General features: G+C 48.0%; 1 protein-coding gene across 1 annotated transcript; it reads right to left on the bottom strand.

The window, feature by feature from the left end:
- Window positions 1-12,158: 12,158 nt before the first annotated feature.
- ZAP70 (zeta chain of T cell receptor associated protein kinase 70) lies at window positions 12,159-21,372 on the bottom strand. The gene is made up of 11 exons (XM_075175261.1): window positions 21,216-21,372; window positions 20,436-20,574; window positions 18,788-18,866; window positions 17,958-17,998; window positions 16,706-16,754; window positions 15,905-16,085; window positions 15,005-15,211; window positions 14,546-14,738; window positions 14,031-14,171; window positions 13,433-13,545; window positions 12,159-13,062 (listed from the first exon to the last, which is right to left on the bottom strand). Exons 1-11 carry the CDS (start codon window positions 21,296-21,298, stop codon window positions 12,939-12,941), a joined length of 1,350 nt encoding a protein of 449 aa, XP_075031362.1. The 5' UTR covers window positions 21,299-21,372; the 3' UTR covers window positions 12,159-12,938.
- Between the last annotated feature and the right edge of the window lie 808 nt (window positions 21,373-22,180).

The following is a 22,180-nucleotide window of genomic DNA, read 5'->3' as shown; positions in this document are numbered from 1 at the left end:
AATGAGATTCTGACATAAAGATCCTTACTATCTCTAGAAGTCAGAGTCAAAATGCTACATGTTTAAAGTGGATTGTTAGTTTTGACAGGAGATAGGAATAAAAAGCGTTTTTAAGGATATGCATAACGAACAGGGATTAGCCCATCACATCAGGTTGTAAAAGCAGGCAGCATTTCTCTAGCTGATTGCCTACATTCCAGATTTTCAGAGATAGGTAATTTCATCCCATGGCTCCCCTGTCGCAGTCTGTTGTGCACTGTGAACATGAAAAGAGCTGTGTGATATGTTTTGTTCAAACCGTGTTTTCCACAGAATTGTGTGTTTTCATCAAGTAGAAGTTTTCCACAGCAAATATCAATTTTCAATTAAAATTGAATTTTCATAATAGAAGTTTGGAAACCTCTCTTATTTTTTCTCCCTCTCCCCAGTGGTTTTCAGCTTGGACAATCAAAACATTGCAGCCAAAAGATCCCCAAATAGTTTTTACTTTTCACGCATGTAGTTTTAAGAATGCTTCCAAAGGTTGTGAAGAAAAACTTCTCAAAAAAGCCAAAACCTTTTTCTGTTTTCTGTTGTCAAAATCATTGCCAGGAACAGAAAATTTATAAACAGCTCTAAACAGATAGTCATGGGACCGCTAGACTTTTCGCTGCAAGGACAACATCTGCCCAGCTTCCCTGGGGGGCTCATTTCTGGCTCCCAAACATGCAGTTCCTCTCTGTTTCTCTTACCAACTCAAGGTAGAGCTGAGCACACAGTGCTGTTACCAGAATAGCAGAATAGCAAATGTCACATTAAGTCTCACCTTTCCTGGTGAGATGCTGTGTCTGAACCTCATCTTCAAAACCTCACTTCACCCCTGTACCCACATGAGCAACCACAGAGTGTTCCTCCTTTGCACCCAAGACCGTGGGCTTACCTCCCTTTTGGCTGCTTTCCGCTCTCCCCCTGAACCCCAGCAAACAAATCACTGCTCTGCCACCACCTTTATTCCAGCTGAGCTGGGCTTTACCTGTACGGCCATTTTACTGACTTCAAGAGGAATTAGTTGTATGCTGGCAGCAGAGGGAGAGGGAGTAGAAAGTGCCACAGCAGCATTTTTAGGGGACAGCTGCCTTCAGTGGTCATTCACCCCAGCTACCAAGAAGAATAGACCCTGTCTACAGCTCCTCATACCGTTATGCTAATTACTGCAGGGACTTAATAACGAGACACTACACATTTTAGCCTAAATGAAGTAAAAACCTTCATATAAGAGTGAGCTCTGGAACTCGCTGCCACGTGAGATAAGAAAACTCAGCCAGAACTGGAGAAGGATGGATGGTGATTTGGATTTGGACTGCAAGGATGATAACATTTAGCTGGGTTCTCACTACTCTGGTCTTGGAGGTTTTTGGAATTGGGATGGATTTTGCTTCTATCACTGCAGTTCTGTGCATTCGGTCAAGGATTTTGGCAGGACTCATCCCTGGGAAGTCACTGGCCTGAGGGGCTGGAAAGCTCCTTGGTCCCTTCTGTCATGCCTGAGCCATTGTTTAAGATTTGGCAGCAGCTTCTGGTATTAAAACACTTTGACATCTGTAGTGTCAGCGCTGTCACTCCGGGACCAGGGTGTGCCAGCATTTTACCATTTCGTTGCTAGGCTAAAGGATGATGCTATTCAAACAACTCAGGATGAAATGGGGGCAGCACAAGAAGCATGTGGTTTTCTGACTGCAGCAGGCAGCTCTTGGAGCAAAGCAGAGCAGAGGGAGGATTTTTCACTGGATTATTCATACCCACAGGACACCCAAAGAGTCCCCCTTGCCATTTCCCAGCAGAGAGGATTTTGTGAGCTTGGCGAGACAAGAATGAAGGTGCTTGTCGTGGTTTAGCCCCAGCCGGCAGCTAAACACCACACAGCCGCTTGCTGCCTCCCCCCCCCCCCCCCTTCAGTGGGATGGGGGCGAGAATTGGAAAAAAAAAGTAAAATTCATGGATTGAGATAAAGACAGTTTAATAGAACAGAAAAGGAAGGGAATAGTAATAATAATGATGATGCTAGAATTTACAAAATAAATGATGCACCATACAATTGCTCACCACCTGCCGACGGATGCCCAGCCAGTTCCCGAGCAGTGGTCACTCCTCCCCAGCCAACTCCCCCCAGCTTATATACTGAGCATGACGTCACATGGTATGGAATACCCCGTTGGCCAGTTGGGTCAGCTGTCCTGACTATGCTCCCTCCCAGCTTCCTGTGCACCTGGCAGAGCACGGGAAGGTGAAAAGTCCTTGACTACTCTTAACACTACTTAGCAACAACTAAAACTTCACTGTGTTATCAACATTCTTCTCATACTAAATCCAAACCACAGCACTATACCAGCTACTAGGAAGAAAATTAACTCTATCCCAGCTGAAACCAGGACAGTGCTGCAGGAAGCTTGCAAACTACAGGGAGGTGGATTGAAGCTGCTTCACATGGGGGCCGTGTGTCAAACCCAAGGATAATCAGAAAGATTGCACTCTCCTTATTCTCTTAGCAAACTCTTCTTCCATCCTCCCTGTACCTGTCCTCACCTTCTTGGCTTTCAGAGACACAGACCACACTTTCTGCTCATTATTCTATACTCCAGTAATGACCCTGGGCTGAACTGAGAATCTACTCCTTTCCTGTACAGGTGTCTACTAAGAGAGAGTCGCATTCTCAAAAGCCTACTTAAAGGTAGATGTTTAAAGGAACAGACACTTTAAGATCCTCTTGATGTGGGAGCTGAGGCTGAAGTTTCATTCATGGTTCTGCAATTCTCCTCTTGAAGTTAAAGCACGAAATTAGAGCATCCTATCTAAATAAATTAGCATTTCTGAATTACTGCCATTACTGAAGTTTGTACATGTGTATGTGCATGCTGACATGGAGTAGGAATTTCACTGCATGCTTTATGGCCAGCGAAAATGAGAACCATCAGAACGGTTGCATGGAGAATGGTCAAAGATCCTAGGCAAAGCAGTTTGATGATAAACATCCAAACATTGGTATTTGTGACACTTCTTACTAGGGGCAAATTAAAGCAGGCATTCATTGTGGTAGCTATATATATGTGGGATAACAGCCCTTCAAAACTGCACAAATGAGACTGAACAGAATGGGGCAGGGAAGCAGTTATTCAAGGTCACATACCAGGACTAAGAAAACTGTGGACTAAACCAGTCTGTGACTTCCCTTCCTTTCTAATAGCAAAGGCCAGATTTTCAAAGGAAGCCAACTGCCAAAATGACGTTCGCAAACGTTTTGCTCATGACAAACAAAGCTTGTGAGTGTGGGTGCAGAGCTGTTCTGCAAACCTTTTCCCTATGTTTGTTGCTGAAAGTGTTGCTGTTCTGAAAACTGGCCCCAACTGTGTAGGAGGTAACGTACAAAAAGCTGGCCCTGAGCACTTCCAATAAGACAGCTATATGGGAGAAAGGATGCTGCTGTGGTTAAGGTATAAACCTGGCATGTAGTAATTTTGACACATTATGTGATCTAAATCAAGTAAGTTAGTCTCTGTTTGACTTAGTTCCCATCTTACTATTGTTTGATCTATCCAATTTCCCAGAATCTCTACCTGTTATCTTGCATATTTAGATTCATAAAACTGCAATAAAAATAAAAGCAATAAGCTTATAGACAGTAAGTGTATTTGTTCTGCTCCTTGAGAAATACAACTCCCATAGCCCAGTGTTTGGGCATGTACACAATACGGTACTGGAATCTATAAAAGAAGAATCTGGGTGGATAAGAGGATTTTTTTACGTTACTTTGTGGATTTTTAAATGAAAATAGCATAAAAACTGTTTCCAATCAGTGATATCTCCCCATGGTTCACTTAAATCTTTCCTGCACTTCTCATTCGAATAGCCTATCGAAATTCTTGATTATTTTTCTACGTTGCTGTGATGTTACTGCTACAACACAGAGGCCAAATTCTGCTTCCACTTGCAGCAAAAAAGAATTAAGATTTGCTCGAGATTTTGAGCTAGCTGGAAAGTGGGGACCTGAACTTGGAGCTCTGACTGCTCTCTGACAGGGCTGTGGCATAGTGGGTGACTGCATGAACATCCCCTCTGTATGTTCCCAAGTAAGTGCCAGCATTTGTCCACTTCTGAACTAGGATTTATATCATTCAGCACTTCTTTTAAATGCTAAGCAGCTGAGTTTACCCACTTGTATATTTTACTGCTACTTCACCAATAATTGTATTTGAAATATGCTGCCTCGTTCTGTGCAGCGTATCAATGTAATAAACAGGAAATACAGACTTTTTATTACTTGCATCAGGGCAGTTTATTAATCAGTTCATGCAGCTCGATGAAGTAAACAGGGTTTTAAAAATGAATAGGTTGGGAAGGGGACGGGTGTATGTGGGGAAACAAATAGGTTTTCTCCCAAAAATTAAATCACAGACACCAGGGAGAGCCCAGGAGTTCACAGCCACCGTAGTTATGAGGTAGAAAGGACTAGGAGGTTTCCACTTTAGGTAGATGATAACTAATGTAAGGATAGTGCAAACAAAAGTACAGCCTTTGTTATTGTGTGCGTAAAAACACAGACCTGCACACAAGCGTCCTTGTGTTTATGTGTATATAGGCGCACACACAACAAAACATTATCTATACATGCCAGGGCATAAACATGCCCGACAGTTTCTGCGCACACACAAAGTGCCACAGAGATGTTATTCTGCAGTTAGCAGGGTCAAAAACAAAGTGCAGAAATGGAAAATGAAGATTAGACTTTTTCTGACTGTAAGTCATGTTGTCCTTTGGAAACTGTTCACAAGGAACATTTACATCCTCCTTCCATTGACTCGCTGGGAAGAATGACCTCCACAAATACCCATCACTTAATTCCCTCTTCATTTGAACTCTACCTTTGAAATCTATTTTCCCTTACATTGGTCTTCTAGAGTCTGTGACTGTGCTAAGGCATCCTGATCCCAATGACAGAGAGAGAACTATGGATGCTGTGTCCTCCTTCTCCATCAGTGTGAGCTCCCGTTTCCATCTTTCGAGCTGGCTTTCTCCATCCTCTTCTGGGCTCTGACCCCTGCGTAGAGGAGGCAAAACAGGTGGGGTACGGGAAGCAAATGGGGCCCTTTCAGAGCATGGCCTTTGCTTGCTCTGCTGCCAGTATACGGAGAAGCAAGGTCGAAAATCCCTAAATCACAGTGAAAAGGGCAGGAGTTCTTGATTAGGGGAAGCTACAATCAAGTAAGGTAATGGATTTAGAAAACCTAATTAAGAAAACCCAGAGGGGAGATTTTTGTTCATTTCTAAAGTCATATTAATGGAGACAAAACAGATGATTTTACGTAAAATGGAGGATTAAAGACGGCAAAGTGGAATATAATATCACCTTTAAAATGTGGTTCCTATAGTTTATACGTGCCTCGGAATATAATCTGAAATTTTCACTGTGCCAATGTGTCAACTGCCCTTTACTAAATTCCTAGCCCTCTCTGAGATTAGATTGTTCCGAGTTTTTTATATCACAAAAAGACTTCCTTACCTTCCACTTTCTGTATCTGAGCCCACGTAATTATTTCTGCTCCTACTCAGTAACTTCTCCGACCCTTCTCCACCTTTGCTGTATCTTTGCAGCTCCTCCCAGTGTAAGTTTATTTGTGATTTTTCCAAATACGCCAAAACATATTGGCACATGGAGGTGTTAAAACAGGCTGCCCTAAATATCAAGTCTTAGGCTTTTGTACAGTTTTTTTCTCTTTGCTGATTCTCTGCTGCTTTACATTTGGGAAAATGGATGCTGTACTAGGTGTACTACTAGCATGATTCAATATCTGTCTTCCTGTGTCTGTTTTTTAACCCGTTTATGGTCCATAAAACACTTTTTCCACCCTTGTTTCTCTTCATATCAGTTGAAGCACAAGCACACAAAACATACCGCTTTCCCCTTTTCCACTAATTGTATGATATGTTTTATCTTTTATTAATCATTGCAATTTTTTTCCATATCAGTATTTTTATTTTGCTTTGTTAAAGTGTTTGAATATCTACTAGTTAAATTTTCTTTTAAATCGGCTGGAGCAAGACAGTATATTTTGTGATTCTCTTATTTATTGCCACAAAGATCTTGAGTTCTTTTTAGAAGGTATGGCTTGCATAGGTGCAAAAAAGATCACTTTATTGCTTTCACCATAGTACCTGTGCAATATAAACACCTGCACAGAAGTGGGACTCAAATGCCCTGGTTTATGAAGCCTTTAAACAATGTAGTTGTATATCATTTGGTGAAAATTGTAACATAATCAACCAGTTGCACTGGTGCAAATATTACACTTAAACCTGGTGTCAGAGTTGATAAAGGACCAAGTTTGTGATCTTCGCTTTAAACCCTTAGTGAAGCCAATTTGCTTGTTAATCTTTCCTGTTAGAAAAGAAAGCAACAACGCTGCTTCCCGGTCTAGAAATTAGAGCCTGCCCTTGCTAGCGTTTCCCACATAGGTACTTGCAGTGCTTCTTACTTGCAAATAAATCCTTTATTTTCCGTAAGATTTGCTACAGTAGAACATTCTGTGTTAAAACGGCAAATGAGTAGGGCATTGCCATGTAACAATGAAGGAAATTTGCAAAGGATTAGGTTAACTCTATGTTTCTGGAAAACACTGCTTTCCAGAAAGAGGCAGAGAGATAGCTAAGAGGCAGAGATGGGTGTCCGCATACTTCCCCACGCCTAGACAGGGTTTCCTATTCACCTTAGGTCCACGGCTCTTGACTGTTTGTCATTCCGGCCTATTTCCCAAAATTCACTGACCCTTGGCCAAAATCAATTTCTTGAGTTTTTGGGTGACACGGGTGACACGGTACACTGGTGCTGTAGGTCTGGGGAGGGAGCTGGTTCTCCATCGCCTGTTACACCACATCCCTATTTACATCATGCCAAAGGATGTGGCAACTGCTACATCTCTGACATGACCGTGCTTTACACCCACATTATACTCATTTGCCCAGGGAGTAAATGACTTGAGTTGGATGGAAATTTTCCTACAGAAGAGTTTTGCATCTGAAAATGCTGATTAGACTGAATTGAAATGTTCTGTGGAAAGGTTTTGATTCTGTCAGAGCTTTCAGTGGAAACAAAGCAAGCCTGTCTGGTGGGCGAGCCTGCCTCCACTCCTGCCAGCTCACCCACTTGTCCCTGGACTTTCTGGCTCTGTGGCCAAGCTTTCCCGGCTGACTGGCTCATGGAGGCCGAGACACCAGTTAGGTACCAGCTTTCACAGCTCTCTCCCTGCATGGGGGCAGCTCCGTGACCAGACTGACTCCCAGAGTTGGACTTTTTATTTTTAAAATCTCTTTTGATTCCTTTGTCATGATTTTTCACCCCACTGAAATTGTCCATGTTTCATTTTGCCATTCAATTCAGAGTTATTGTTATTATAGTTGGCAGTAGCGCATGTTTTATGCAGCAGAAGGTGGTGTCCATTCGCCCGTGTTGGTAACATGATTTCCAGCTCCAGGAGCAAGCTCTGAAAATAAAGCAGGAGGAGGTGTTTTTTTCCTCATTTTGCCCTGCCTGCCCACAGCTGCCACCTCCAGTGTGTCCCTTAATGTGTTGGTCCCTTCTGGCCTTCCTGCATAACCCCGCTCCGTACTGCAGCTCTGCAGCTACGCTTTGCCGGTGGAAGGAAACTGCTCTCGCTTCTCTGCCGGCTCTTCTGGGCACAGCTGGGATGTGCTGAACGTACCTACAGAGAGTGTCCAGATGACCCTATATTTTACCCTCTTTCAACATTTCTGACAAAATCTGATTAAAAAAAGGACAGAAATGGATCGAATGCCATTTTAGGTTTTAAAGTTTCTTCCTGGAGCTGGTTTTTTTTTTGCTGCCCAGACAATGTAGCAGACAGCCAGCCTCATGCCCCAGCCAGGCTTCCAAAGAAGAAAAGCAGTCCCTTTACAGCAACAGCAACAACAAACTGCTCAGTTACTTAATAGATTAATTTAATAGTAAAATATATTTACCGAAGGAGTTGGTTATTTATCCTTTCAACACCCTGTTACTCTGGACTGTGATTTCTTTGCTCTGCGAGAGGCTGCTTCACCCTGTCCCAGAGCTACACCTGGAAGCACGGGCTGGAGGTCACAGGCAGGGAGGGCCCGTGAGTTGAGGAGATGGGGAGGATGGGACCTCAGATCAAGAGCCAAATTGCTGGGTACCCGCAAGTCCTCCAGGCTTTACGAACGAGACTCTGAAACTGCCATCTTACCAGAGCAGAAGCCTTGAAGAGGCTGTGGGAACACCAACCACCGTACCCTGATTTGCGTGTGCAAATCGAACATCTTACATTGACCAAAGCTGATCGCTTAAGGCCACAAAAGCCGACGCAGAGAATTAGCTGCTGAAACCATCTGTCACGGCTTGTGCTGTTTGCTGGCAGTTAGGGACAAAAATAGCCTCTTCGTGACATGGTGTGTGTCTGATGCCTCTCTGCACCTCCTTGCTCACTGCAGGGCCTGACTCTGTGCCCTGGCTCCGGTCAGGCAGGCAGGGTCCCAGTACCTGTCCTCACACCGCAAGCGTGTTCCTGTCCTCAGATGGGATCATGTGAAGCTGGAAGAGGTGAGTGATGCTGAATTTCCTACTGCTCCCCAACAGCCTCTCAGCCGGTAGCAGCACCTCCCTTATTTTCCAAGATTTCTGTTGCTGATCAAAAAAACCACTTGTGAAGACATGTTTACAGTTTCCTCTGCCAGCACAGAGATTTCCGTCTGACAGGCAAAACCAAGGTAACGTTAAAAAACTAGAGAAAAAAGAAGAAAAGGCCTTTTGGCTCAGTCCAAGTCTCACCTGCTCTACCAGATTTCTGGGTGACAAAATATGTAATTTCCTTCTGCTGTGAAAAGAAAGTTTCTTTTCCTCACAGGACTTGAGTACTTGTTAATACCTAAACCAGCTCCATCACTTGCACTCCTCTTCTCAGTGAAGAGCATTTAATTTTGCACTTAAGTTTGCATCTTCCAGTGCCTTTGCACATCCTTTTTTCTTCAGTGCAATGGGTTGATGGTAAAAGCCTCTACAATAAGACTTGGTTAATTCTGGGCCACTGCTGAGTGAGTATATCGATGCATGTGACGGCACTCTTTGTGCTGGGGCATCATTTGGCTTGTTCAGCTTCTCTGAACCGTGAAGGCCTTTGAACATAAAAAGAAGACATCATCTGGAGATGAAAGTATGAAAACAGACAAAGGTGGATGGGAGCTGTTCTTCCAGGTCCCTGTGCAACCACAGACAAGTCATATCCTTCCCTTGTCTCACTTCTCTCTGCTGTAATTAAAAATAAGCTGATCTCCTACCATGAAGGGAGAGAAGTGGACAGTGTAGGATCAGTGATTCACCCGACTTTTATGAAGAAACCTGTGACTTGGAGGTGTATTTTATCAGGGCAGGACCAAAGCATTCTGTGAGTTCACGGTTGCCAGACATTTCGTCACAAGAAGGGTGACGACAGTGAGTAGGGCTGTGCCCTGCCCTTGCAGTGTCTCCCAGTTGCCAACAGCTGGAGCCATCCAGCAGGACAGAGGTCTTGAAAATGCAAACCTGCCCGTTCCCCAAACACGAGCAGGTCTGAGTGCTGCAGTAGCTCATCTCAGCAAGGGCTGCATGGAGACAGCTGCTGTGGAGCCTGTCAGTGCTCTTCCTCGGGCTGGTCCCCTCTCTCTGCCCAGTGCTTCTATTCTGCCTTCTTTGCTCTACAGAAATATCTAAGGCCCATAAAGCAGCCCAAACCAAGCAGCTTAACTGCTGACCAGGCTCATGGGAGAGAGGACAGCCCAGCAGCAAAGCAGGAGTCCCCCTGGCAGCGCGGAGCCGTGCCCTGAGGAACCGCACAGGCAGCACGTCTTGGGGAGAGAGGGGAAAATATTCAGCGCTAGCTTTGAAAATATACTTTTGCATTGGTTCAGTAACCAGGCGTTCAGTAATCAGGGGTAGGATACAAACGTCAGTGAGCACAGAGCTGTGTTAGTCACGTAGCTGCTGTGCTGCTGAACAAAATGGAAGTGCCTAGATAGCTGAAAGAGATAGAAAGGTCAGTATGTGCTTGTGATATCACAGTGCAATTGATAAATAGGCATGTACTGGTGATAAGATAGGCTTATTGGTGATAAGATAGGTTGGAATGAGATAGATCTGCATTGGTGATATGACGGAGTGTTACATAGCGTTGATCAGACATGATTACCAATACTTTATCATGTTTCATGTTATCTCTGCGGGTGCTTAGTTAGAAGATGAAATTCATCTTTTCCCTTCCAAGACAGAGAGTGCAAGAATCAGAAGAGCTTTAAAGATTCAGGTAAAACAGAGGGAAATGGGGCGAGTGGAGAGAAGGAGGTAAGGAGAGGTCAGCAAGAAAAGAGAGGATTTGAGGAAGTTTGAGGGAGAGCAGAAGCAGCCATAGAGCCCTGAGCTCTGAGTCTGTGCTAACTACAGCCTGTGCCTTTATCTTAGCAGTGACACAGCTCTTGCTTGAACACGCAGTGCCTCTGGGATCAGTCAGCGAAGGTCCAGCAAAGTGTTTCAATATTTGGACCTGCCAGCAGTGGGCGACGAGAGAGGACAGAGCTGAATACATCCATGCTGTGGATGGGGAAGAAGAGAGGCTGTTCTGGTCTGCAGGGCCAGAGATGTGTCTTACTGAGGGGGCTGAGCCCCTTCTGCGATTGCAGACTGGGGATGCCCAGGAGGGAGGCAGTGCCTGAAGTCAAAGGAGATTCCCCTCGGGGGCGACTGTCAGACCTCGCACATGCCAAAAGCAGGAGTCACAAAGATCGTGACTCACGGAGCCCTGTGATTTCAGGTCCTGGTTGTCTCACTCCCTTTTTCCCTGTCCTGGTTTCGGCAACTCCTGACATTTTGCGATGCTCTTGGAACAGCCAGAGCAACATTCACAGCCTAGATGGCTTTCCGGAGGAGAAGCCCCTGCCGCTTGCTCTTGTGGCATGATCTCCAGGGATTTACATTCTGTCTGTCGGGGTGTGTGCACACACACTCGCTTGAAATTGTCTCCAACTAAACCAGAAGCTCCTCCGGGGATATGACTTCTCTGGTACTTTCCTTCCCCATTTGAAAAAATACCAGCAACTAGTTAGCTGAAAATTTAACATGAGAAATCATTTCAACCGGAAAATGGATTGGTTTTGAAAGAAAAGTCTTAAAAAAATTGTTTTGGTAGTGGTTTTCAAGCAGAAAGCACATCGAACCTTCTCTTTTCCGGCAAAATATCTGCTTTCTCTGGGAGGAAAACATGACACGGGAGATACACTTTTTTTCCTGTCTCTGCCACTACCTCACTGAACAAATAGGAACAAGCCACTTTCTCCTCTGATACCTCTGTTTTCCCCTCTGCTGGTAGGGATAATATGTCCATAGTTCTCAAGCATACAGGACAAACTAATGGGATTGAGACAAAATGCTTTGGCGCGTAAATAGTTGGTATCACCGGAGGCTGTAGTCTAAGCAAGGAGAGGGGAACGCTCCTGTTTTTCATCAGACCTAGGTTCTTAAACAGGCTGTACTCAGAGGGTAATTTAGGCCTCATACCTGAATGCTCCCCAGGAACCGCTATCTTCAGATCAAATCCACCTCCCATTAAGCTTTTAGATAAGGGCTGTGCCCTCGCCTGGGCTGTAGCTGTTTATTTTACCCCCGGGACAAGGTACTCTGTGTGAGCTACTGTGTGGCTTTCGGATACCAGAAGATGGTGAGAGATAAGCTTTTCTATTCACTGTATCTCAGGGCTCTCATCTTCTGCTTCCCCCGCTTCCCCAGCCTTCACAACCACTCTGCTCTCTGCAACAGTGCAGACCACAGTCCCCCCCAACATGGGTAATCCACTGCATCCGGGGGTGAGGGTAGACCAGTACAAGCCTTAATAGGTGGGTTTCCACAGCGGACTCGGCTAATATGCCATTAGCTGCAAAAAAGCTGCAAGAAAGCTCCAGCTCTGCAGTGAAGCCGGCCCAAGGGTGACCAAGTTGGTGACTGTGGGGTTACGGAGAGCATCAAGGAGGGAAACCCTGGCCTAGCGGAGGGAAATTACAATTATTTTCTTGTCAGCTTGAAGCAGTTGCAAACATTTATGATAGTCCAATAGGCTGAGTAACAGGCATGTTAAAAACTATAGAACAGTTTATTTACAGGGTGACCAATTTTCAGGCTTGAAAAGCAAGATGCTCATTTCAGTGGCACAGAGAGGCCAGATGGGATCCAGGAGGTGAGCAATGGGTCCGGGGAGTTTAGTTGTTTCAGGAGCCATAACCGGCTTGGAGGGCTGTGGCAGTGCAGGGGGCAGGTACACCATGCTCAGTGCCCTGCGGTGTGAGAGCTGTGGCTGGCAGGGTGGGAGGAGGACAAAGCAGGGGCACCGCGCAGCTCTGCCCCACTGCTCCTCCCCGTCTCTGCTGGGAGCGAGCAGCATACCGGCTGCTTCTTGCCCTAAGCGAAGGGGAAGGGGACTCGATGGCTCCTGTCCTGTGTCCCACCCCATGCAAACTTCACCAGAAATGGGTACTCGGCGGTTTCCTGTGAAAGAATTGTTTTTTAAGGGATCTGGAAAAATGCGGGTCTGCTGGAGCCAACACAGTTCATCCTTAGTGAGCCTGGTAGGCATTAAGCTCTGAGGTCCTGGGATAGTTTTGGAAGTGGCTAAGAAGGAACTATAATACTGTCTGTACTGTCCTGTGCTGGGTCAGGCTGGAGATGTAAATCATGGCCGGCTGTTTGGAGACACGAGGCACAGCTGAGTCTTGTCTGCTGTGACAGCATCGTCTCCCAGGTTCTTAGTTCTGGAACTACTTGAGAAACAAAACCCGGCCCTTTGAGAGATTAAAGCAAAAATTCACAAAAAGCCTCTTCAGGTCCCATGCAGGAAGGGTGTGTGTGAGAAGCAGGCTCAAGGAAGAGTTGCTTTTGACTTGTCCTCTGTCTCTGGCCCATTTTCTGTCTTGGTAGCAATACTGTAGTAGTAGGAGCGGATTATATTTTCCACAGGAATAAATCCTGGACGCTCTTCCCATCTGCAAGGGCAGAAAGGAACAAATAGAGTCAACAGAAAGGACAAAAGTGGACTGACGCAACAAGAAAATACCAAGCACAGAAGAACCTGGGGAAGAACAGCAGCCCAATTGTACCAGGGCTTAGGAGGGCAGCGGAGACTTTTCTGGGATGGAGAGGGGCAAAGGCATAGAGGCTCTGACATCTTCCAGGGTTGGTACAGGCAAATGGAGGGGTATGATAATAAAGAAATAGGTGCATCGTTCATCATAGACTGTGGAATGAGATCAAGGCAGGAGACACCATTTGCGTTGTGTTGCCACCATCCAGACGGTGTGTGCTGTTCTGATGGACCTGCTGCCCAGCAAAGAGTTGAGCTAGTGAAAGCCTCACCTATAGGTCCAGCATTGCTGCATGAGGGCATACATCTCTGCCGGGCAGTCTGTGGGGCAGTCCATGCGCTTCCCTTGCTCTATGAAGCTGATGACCTCTGGGCCTTTCATTTTCTAGGATAGGATCAAGTGGGAAAATGCTTTAATGGTTTTGGAGCTGGCAACAGGATTAGAAGAGACAGATCAGAGCTGGGCCTGAGGTAATGCTTTGGATCCACGCACCACACACCCATACAGTCGCTGTTTTCAGCCCCCGCAGCCAGCAGTGGTGTCTGGCGTCGTGGCCAGCCCAGCCTGCAGACCCCATCCCAAGCCTGAGCAGAGCAGTGGCTGAGCAACTCAGCTCTGCAAGTGAGCAGAAGGATCAAAGAGAAGATCTGCTTTGATTCAAATCCAAATTAATTTGTTTTGTTTTCTGTTTCTTCTCCCTTAGATGAACACAAAGCTGCAGGATCCAAACAACCTTTCCCCTCTGTTCAGCAGTGGGAAGAGCACCCACTGAAGGAAATAGAAATTGTAGTTTCAGTGTGGGTCAGCCTGTTATAGAGCAGGAGATTAGACTGTGGCATCCATCCGTGATGGACCCAGCTCTTCCTCACCTTGTACGGCTTCTGCCCGTAGCTGAAGGCCTCCCACATGGTCACGCCGTAGCTCCATACATCACTCTTGCTGGAGAACTTGTGATAGAGGATGCACTCTGGGGCGTACCATTTCAAGGGCCACTTTCCTGCTGTCCTGGCCTGTAGCAAAGCGAAGAGGAACATTTCCACCCTGAGACAGACTGCTCTGAGCTGAACCGGAATTCTGCTTCCCTGAATGTTTGTGTCAAATGCAATCACACGCTGTTGAAAAAAATCCCCTTGCCCTGGGCTGGGAGCTCAAGGTGCCAAGCATCCCCCTCACCGCCTCCGCATCTGTCCGAATTTCCTCCTTGCCACGCGGAGCTTTGCGAAGCCCCTTTTAATGTCACAGCAGTGAGGCCAGCCAGAGTGTGATGTGGTCATGCAGCAGGGCTCTTGGGAAGAGTCCAGGCCCTCTGCCTCTGGGGGTCTCAGCCCCCCAGTTAGGAGGGCTCCTGCTAGCTATCTGGATCCTTCGCTGTGCTTACACTTACCTTGTAGTAGCTGTCATCAGCGCCAAGAGCCTTGGAGAGTCCAAAGTCACTGATTTTGGCATAATGCTGGTTGACCAGCAGGACATTTCTGGCTGCCAGGTCCCTGTGGACAAAGTTTTTTTCCTCCAGGTACTTCATCCCCATGGATACTTGGTGCATTAGCTCCACAATATTGCTGACTGTAATCTCGTCTCTGAGGAAGATGAAAGGACAATGCAGTAATAAAGGACCTGCCATTACTCTGCACACCACCGTCCCCTCCAAGTGGTCTAGCTGCGAGGGAGAATGAACGTGGACATCTCTGCTCCAGAAGCATCAGTCCCTGTTACCTCACATGGAAAGACGTCTCTTTCTGCTGTTATCAGCTTTCCTCCGCCTACAAAGCCAGGCTCCCCTGGCAGAAGAGAGTTTGATGAGAAGTGCAGAAAATCAGCCAGGCACATTTTATTCAGTACTCACTTCTTGGAAGCCAAGAACTTGTTGAGTGGCCCTCCAGAAGCCATCTCCATCACGAGCATCAGGGACTCCGCTTCGCAGACCCCAATCATGCGGACAATGTAGGGGTTGTCCAGTTGATGCATGATCTGGGCTTCCTTCATCATTTCATCCTTCACTGTTTTCTCATTGTTGCTCTTCAGCACCTTTATGGCCACATCAATCTGCTTCCTGCACAGGGCGCAAGAAGAACACACATGGGATGAATTAAACAGCAGCTGGATTCATGTATCACAGCCAGGAATGCAAACCACTTCTCACGTGATACTGTTTGATCTCTCAACGGCAATCTCAGTAGCTTGTTTTGGTAGAGCCCTGCACAATACTGGTATCCCAGAAGGCCAAAGAGAAAAGAACCACTGCACCCTTATCAGTCTAGGCCAGTATTTGCTCTCTGTAGATCTGAAGGCGCATCACCTCACACACTGAGATCTGCATCATCATTGCCATTTTTCAAGGGGGAAACTCAGGCACAAAGGGGGCAAAGGCCGTCTTTGTGGACTCATAGACAACCAGCGACAGAGCTAAGGATCGCACATCTCCTCAGTCTCACTCCTTTGCCCTGACATGGACCAACATGACCTCAGAAGCATGGACTTGGTCCTCTGAGCCCAGCAAATGCCTTCAGAAGTGGCAGTCTTATGCCCGGGAGTGTGCAGTGCAGATTACGCCCCGAGGGCAATGAGGCTGTCACTGAAAGTCTGTGGAAAGTCATCACTGGCCTTCCAGAGTATCTCTTATACCTCCACCCCGTTGTCACTTTAGGGTCCATCTAGCTAGAAAGAGGATAGCTGGGGACACATCTGAGCTGAGCCTGGAGCACCCTCCTCCCGCTTCCTCGGCATCCTCCAGGGCGGCACTCACTTTCTCATTTTGTAGACTCCTTTCCTGACGCAGCCAAAGTTTCCTGCCCCCAGTTCCACTTCATCAATCATCAAGTGGTCCCTCTTCAGGAAAAGCTTCTTATCCTTCAGTTCTTCGGGGTCACTGTATGGGCTTTCGTAGACACTGGTGTCCATGGGTAGCAGGCGTGACTTTCCTGCACCTTCCCAAGAGATACAGATTTTTATAGCTGTAAACAACATATCCTTCCCCGTCCCTCTCTCCCTCCCTGGTTGGGAAGGTTTTCTCTAGTCTCTTGGACAATTCTCCTTCAAGCTCCAGCATTCAAGCCTCCCCCCTGGGCATCTCCCTTCCTTTCACAACCCATGGCCTCTCCTACTTGCAGCTGCTGAAGAAGCCAGGATGGGGAGAGGTGTTTGAGCATTCCCACTCCACGCACCAGACTCTGCAGGACCTGGGCACGTGCATGACTTCACCCCACTGAAATGTAACTGAATACACTGAGTATTTAGTAGGCAGGATGGAAGACAATGGGCCAGGGCTTGATTTACTGGGTATGGTGGGGAATGGGACAGGGCTCGATTTACTGGGTATGGTGGGGAATGGGACAGGGCTCGATTTACCGGGTGCTGGGTGTGGGCAAACAGTTTTGCCTTGAAATGGGTGGGATGCTCCCGGGTGCCTTTGTAAGAAAGGGGCTTTGTAGCACAGCTCTTTGACGAGAAGGCGATACAGATGTGTCAGGTAACCCCCATGGTTCCTGTGGCATCCCCAGGTTCTCTCTCCTCCCGTTAGGAGAAGAGGGCTTTCAAAGATGCTCACCTACAGGCTCTGGCGTGTATCCGTCTGCATTGAGAGGCCCAAGGTGTCTCTGGAAAAGAAATGGGGATAAAGTGGATAACGCAGCCAGGGGTAAGCGCTTCAGTCTGAAACGGGAGAGGAGAGGGACAGGGAGCCTCTGCAGCCCACAGAGCCCCCGCTGGTGACCTCCTCTAAAAGGCCCTGAGGTGGGCACAAGAGATTGGAGTGGTATCAAGCCGACTTTCCCCTTCCAGTCCCAGCTGGCAGGTACCCCCACTGCAGCTGCAGAGCAGGGATCAGACCCTGGGGGGATTCCCTGCCGTGGAGCTGAATGCAGCATCGCCCTCCAGTAACCCAGCCTGCGGGCTGTGCAGGGTGAGGTGCTGAGGGCTCTGTGTTTACCCGAGCGGCGAGGGCCACGCACACAGGGCTGCATTTTGCTCTCTGCCCCCTCTGCTTTCCCCATCCCAAAGTGACAAGTCTCCTGCAGCGGCGGAGGTCATCCCAGCCAAGTCTCTGCAGCTTGTTGTGAGACAGGGAGCGAAGGCAAGCCCAGAGGCAGCTCAGCTTGCAGCCGGCCCACCTCCCCGCCTGTCTGAAGAGTGGCCCACGGACACTGGAAACAGCCACTGTCCCAAAAGCAGACAGCAACAAAGCGGTACGGTACACATTTGTCCAGCACAGCTTTGAATGCCAATGCTGCTTGCAGCAGAGTTGCTGCAACATGAGAGCCCACCGCAGATTGTGAAAGCTCTCTGAGAAGATGGGTGAATGCTCAGGCCTTTATTTAGCCTCCGCTGGGCTCTGGGATGGGCTGCTCGTATAGCCCAAACTAGCTGTTTTCAACACCGCCCGGCACTTGGAGCGGTGACTGAGCGCAGACGTACCCCGAGGCCGGGGACGCAGAGGGAGCACAAAGAGCTGGCCCGTGGCCAGCGGCCAGCAGCAAGGCTGAGTGTTCCCAGAATCCGGCCACGTCTTCCTCGCTCCTGCCTGGCAAGGAGGGCAGGGGGGAGAGGGCTCCCCGAGGACAGGCCCACATGTTGCAAGGAGCGCGGTATGAATGGAAACCATTTTCAGCTCTAATGGTAGCTGTGCCCAGCTATTCCTCGTCCCCATCCAAGCTGGAAAGGGGACAAGATTGCAGCTGGGCTTAATATATTCCATTCGAGTTATTGCCTTTTAGAGAAGAGCAGAGTTTGATCAGCAAGCTTGAAATGCAATAACATTAAACTACTGAGGTACCAATAAACAGATCCTCCCCAAAACTTACGCTCACGGAGGGGTGGGTTGGTGGAACTGGTGCTGCAGACGCTGTGAATCAGGAGAGAGAAGCTGTTATTAAGAGTCTGCGTATGCCCCAAGCAGGATCAGCGCATCAGTCCTTGAAGGACTCTGTGGACGCCTGGGTCCGATCCCCTCCCCTACAAAGGCCAGTTTCCACAACTTTAGCTAAAAAAGGCGCCTGGATGTGGGCGTTAATCCCAGAGCAGCCCTCAGGGGAGGTGCAGGCCTACTGGAGGGCCCTACAGTCTCCATCGGTCCCAGGGACTGGCTGAGCTGTACCCCAGACCCCCTCCCAGGAGAGCGGGGGTCCCACGGGCGGGCTCTGAAGTGACATTTGTGATACTTGGGCCAGGATAAAGTGACCCACGGTTTTGAGTGTTCAGCTCAAGAGACCCACCAGGAGCCAGACTTGCAGGACGTGTTGTTTCCTGCTGCCTAAAGCGCACGTCACTTTTCAGAAGCTGTCTGTTTGGCGCCAGAAGTCCCTGATCCATTTGAAGCACTGATGGCTGCTGCTGTCTTTGGGCCACCCTAGGCCAGGCCTGGAGAGCGGCCACTTTCAGCAGACAACATGATCATAGAATCATAGAATCATTAAGGTTGGAAAAGACCTCTGAGATCATCGAGTCCAACCATCAACTCAATGATGTGAGACTTGCCCGGTTTGCCAGAGGAGCAGGGACCTCACCGTTCCCTCACCGCCAGGATCTGAGCAAGGTTGGACATGGTAAAGGAAACTTGGGTTGGCGCTGCTCAAACTGGCCCCACTCGGTGGTAAACCGAGGCCAGGCACGGCACAGAGAGACGTCGGCTCACCTGGCATGTTGGGGTTGGGGCAGGTTTCCCTCAGGTAGAAAATCAGCCCGTCCGGTTTGAGTTTTAGGTACTCCACCAACTGGGAAAGGAATTGGAGGAAAAAGAGATTATTGCAAGGAGAAAATGATCTCTTTTTCTTTGCAGGCAACTTGTGTGGCTTACGGTAATGACTTCTCTCAGATTTATGGCAGGCAGGGACTCGACTCTTTCTTTCTTTCCTCTCCTATCTGTGCTCTCGGGGATCTCCTAGAGCAAGCGCTTGCATACCTGGATATCTGCCAGAGCTGGGAAGAACTTGGGAAGTTAGATATGGACCACAGAAAGGCAAAAGGAAAATCTCCAGTAGGAGAGCTGGGTAGGGCATTTTCAGTGTAATGTTATTGTTATCCCAGCCAGAATGGCTTTTAAATCGTGTTGTGTTTCATAAAGCCTGAGAGAAACCTTTTGCTTTCCCGGAGGAACCCCAGGGTTAGCTCTGTGGATCCTGGGCAGTTTTTCGCTGCAGCAACCGCTGGTTCAAGCACAGTGGGGACTTGACTCTGGCTGGAGACAACCAGACCAGCCCCTGGCCACCAGACCGCAGGGGAGACGAGGCTTTCTCTTCCCCTCCTGTCCGGCTCAGATTTCATTTGCAACTGGGAGCCTGGCACGGTTCTGTTTCCATAAAAATGCCCTGAAGTCTTTGTTTTCAATCAAATTCAGAGTGAAAACAGTCCTGGGAATTCAAAAAATTCAGCAAAACAGAGTTACCGTCCCCCAGACAGCCCTGCCCAGGAGGAAGCGCTGGTATCCGTCCCCTGGAGCAGGTCCGAGTTGTGTGCCACGGGGCAGAGCCGGGCTCCGGAGGGGCATGCAACTCCCCAGCAGTGCCAAGAGCTGCTGGGCCATGTGTCACATTCCCTAAAAACCCTGCTCCACCCTCCTCAGGACTGCTGGGGCATTACAGCCATCTCTACTGCCCAAAGCCCCTGACTCTCGGGGTGATAGGATGTGTCTCCTGGCACTCGCATCTTCTGTCATGTAAAGATTTTGGCAGCTGGCACAAGACTTCTGGCCTCCCCTACTCTTTGCACAGAAGTCAGTCACTTGGAAAATAAAGTGGCAATATGCATGCAACAGTTTTACCGGTCCAGGAGCAGCGTGGGGGACGTGCGGGAGGGACAGCCTGGGATGAGCAATCTCATCGGGGCTTGCTGCAGGCAGAGGTCCGTGGTGCACGCTGTGGCTGAAGATGTGATGTTTGCTGATGAGGTGCAAGTGTAATTAATATAACCCTCTCAAGTATCCTGGCTTAAAGCTTGAAATTAAAAGCACTAATCCTCTTGTTTCCTTGGAGAGGCACCACGCTGGTGTAAGGCATGAAGGCAGTGGTAAAGCCAGCACTATTTCAGAGCTGCTGATATCCCAGACTTAGATCTAATTAGCTAGGAGTGCACAGAAATGAATGCAATGAGGTGAGCTGATAGACAGCCAGACCCAGGGAATGTAAGGGTTTTCTGGAAGGGGCTACAACCACCCATGTACAGTCTTAAAGCCTTTAAAGCTCCACGTGGCCTTTCCTATCCCTCAAGGCATGGGCAGCTATAACAAGGGAAAAATGTCTTCGCTTTATGAGGACACCAGTGGTCAGCATCCCACAGTACGGTACCTGCCAGAGCGTGTCGAACTTGGTTCCCTCAGGGATGGAGTACTTGCCGGACTTGTCCTGGTCTATCCGATAGTGATATACTGTTTTGCCATAGACGAGGGACAGGGCGTAGGCACCGTTCTCCTTCCTTTCTCTCAGCCTGGTAGGAAGGAGAACTATTAAAAGCAACTCTAGGTTTTGCCCTGCAAATTATCATGGCTGCAGCGGTGGTGGGTCGCTGGGTGGGCACGTGGTAAGGTGTCCCTGCACCCCACCGTTGGAATTGCCACCTTCCTGACACCCCTCTGCGGAGGCTGAGGAGGAACCCTTCACCTTCGGTCTCTTGCCCCCCTCCTCCAGCTAATTCTTTCCCTAATTCATTCAGGAGATAATTAAATGCAGGGCTGTCTCACCTCGGTAGAGATGCAGAGCAAATGCTTTCTCCTGTATTTTATTGGCCATACATTGTCTACGTATCAGCGTTAAATGTCTTCACCCACTGATCCCTATATCTCGTATCATCTGGTGCATTAACAAGCATACTTCATAGAGAGATCGAAACATGAGAAACAAATAAAGCTCAAGATTGGCTCTTCATGGAGGCCAGACACTGTCTGGACAATAATAGGTTTGGGGTGTCAGACCCTGCCTTTGAAAGATCTGTAACCACAGTCTGACCATATTCAGCTAAACCTCCTCTCAGGAACTGTCATGCGAAACAAATAACTACAGGGTAGTGGGGGTGGGGAAATGGTAAAAAATGCAGGGATCACAGCATCTGCCAGGGTTTTGCATACTCACAGGAATTTCCCATCAGGTTGTGCCCCAGAGTAGAGCCTCCGTTCAGCTTCATCCCGGGCGATGCTGCCATGGTACCAGGACATCCTCTCATGGGCTGTGGTGGCGATGAGCTTCTCCACCTGTGGAGCCTGGCTTATGATGGCCTGTTCGAGTGCATCGCCCTGGAAAAGAGTGAGAAATGAGACCTCCTGCCACTCTGCTGCATTGTTGCATGGCTTCAGCCCAGTTTATTTTGCACCCTTTTGGGCAGATGACAGAGGAAACTTGGAAGGTCTCGTAACTGAAGTGCCTCTGGCCTTAATCATGCCTATAGCAATTGTGGGTTGAATTCTGTTCTGCTGCAGAGCAGAATTCCTTGCTTATTTAAACTGGTCCCATCCCTCGAATCCAGCTGAAGTCCATTGACTTGCTGGTGAGGGAAGAAAGAAGTCATCATATTCGTATGGGGGATCTTGACGTCAGGCTTGCAGGGTGTCTTTCAGCCTCGCATTCCTGGGAGAGCAGGACCTCTTTCTGGTGCCTCTGGCTGCTCACTGTCCCCAGACACTACAACTTCTCAAGAGCAGTGCAGTCTGGAAATCATGTGGGAGACCCTAAATTCATTTTACTGGCCCCACACATTTTATAAACAACTGTAGTTTTTCGTTTGCCAGTAGGTGGCAATGTCCTTTGTGTTATCTACCAGTGTCCACAGATCAGCTTCAAGGAGAAATCCTAAAGATACGTCATTCTGTCAAGCACCTTCGGTCTAAAATAGGCCAAATTTAGAGATCTTTTGTAGAAAGGCCCCATAAAGAGAATGCCTGAGCCATCTTTCTGCGAGGACCTGGAAGTGTCTGAGTAGCCACTCTCGAGGTGACAGCAGGTAGAAGGAAATTAATTATGTGGCTGCCAGTGTGACCATTTACAGAGTTTTGCCTTACACATATATTATATATATTCCAGTCTGCAATAAAATGCAGGAA

Source organism: Calonectris borealis, chromosome 28 (assembly GCF_964195595.1).
Source record: "Calonectris borealis chromosome 28, bCalBor7.hap1.2, whole genome shotgun sequence".
Lineage (NCBI taxonomy): Eukaryota > Metazoa > Chordata > Aves > Procellariiformes > Procellariidae > Calonectris > Calonectris borealis.
This window is presented reverse-complemented; position numbering and strand designations above follow the sequence as displayed.

What these genes read in the sequence shown, in the direction of transcription:
- ZAP70 (XM_075175261.1), bottom strand. Translation starts at nt 21,298, where the DNA reads ATGTCCTGGTACCATGGCAGCATCGCCCGGGATGAAGCTGAACGGAGG. An exon ending in ATACACGCCAGAGCCTGTAG is followed by an intron (nt 16,086 to 16,705) that starts GTGAGCATCTTT and finishes TCTCTTGGGAAG; the next exon opens with GTGCAGGAAAGTCACGCCTG. An exon ending in CTGATGACAGCTACTACAAG is followed by an intron (nt 14,172 to 14,545) that starts GTAAGTGTAAGC and finishes GCTTTGCTACAG; the next exon opens with GCCAGGACAGCAGGAAAGTG.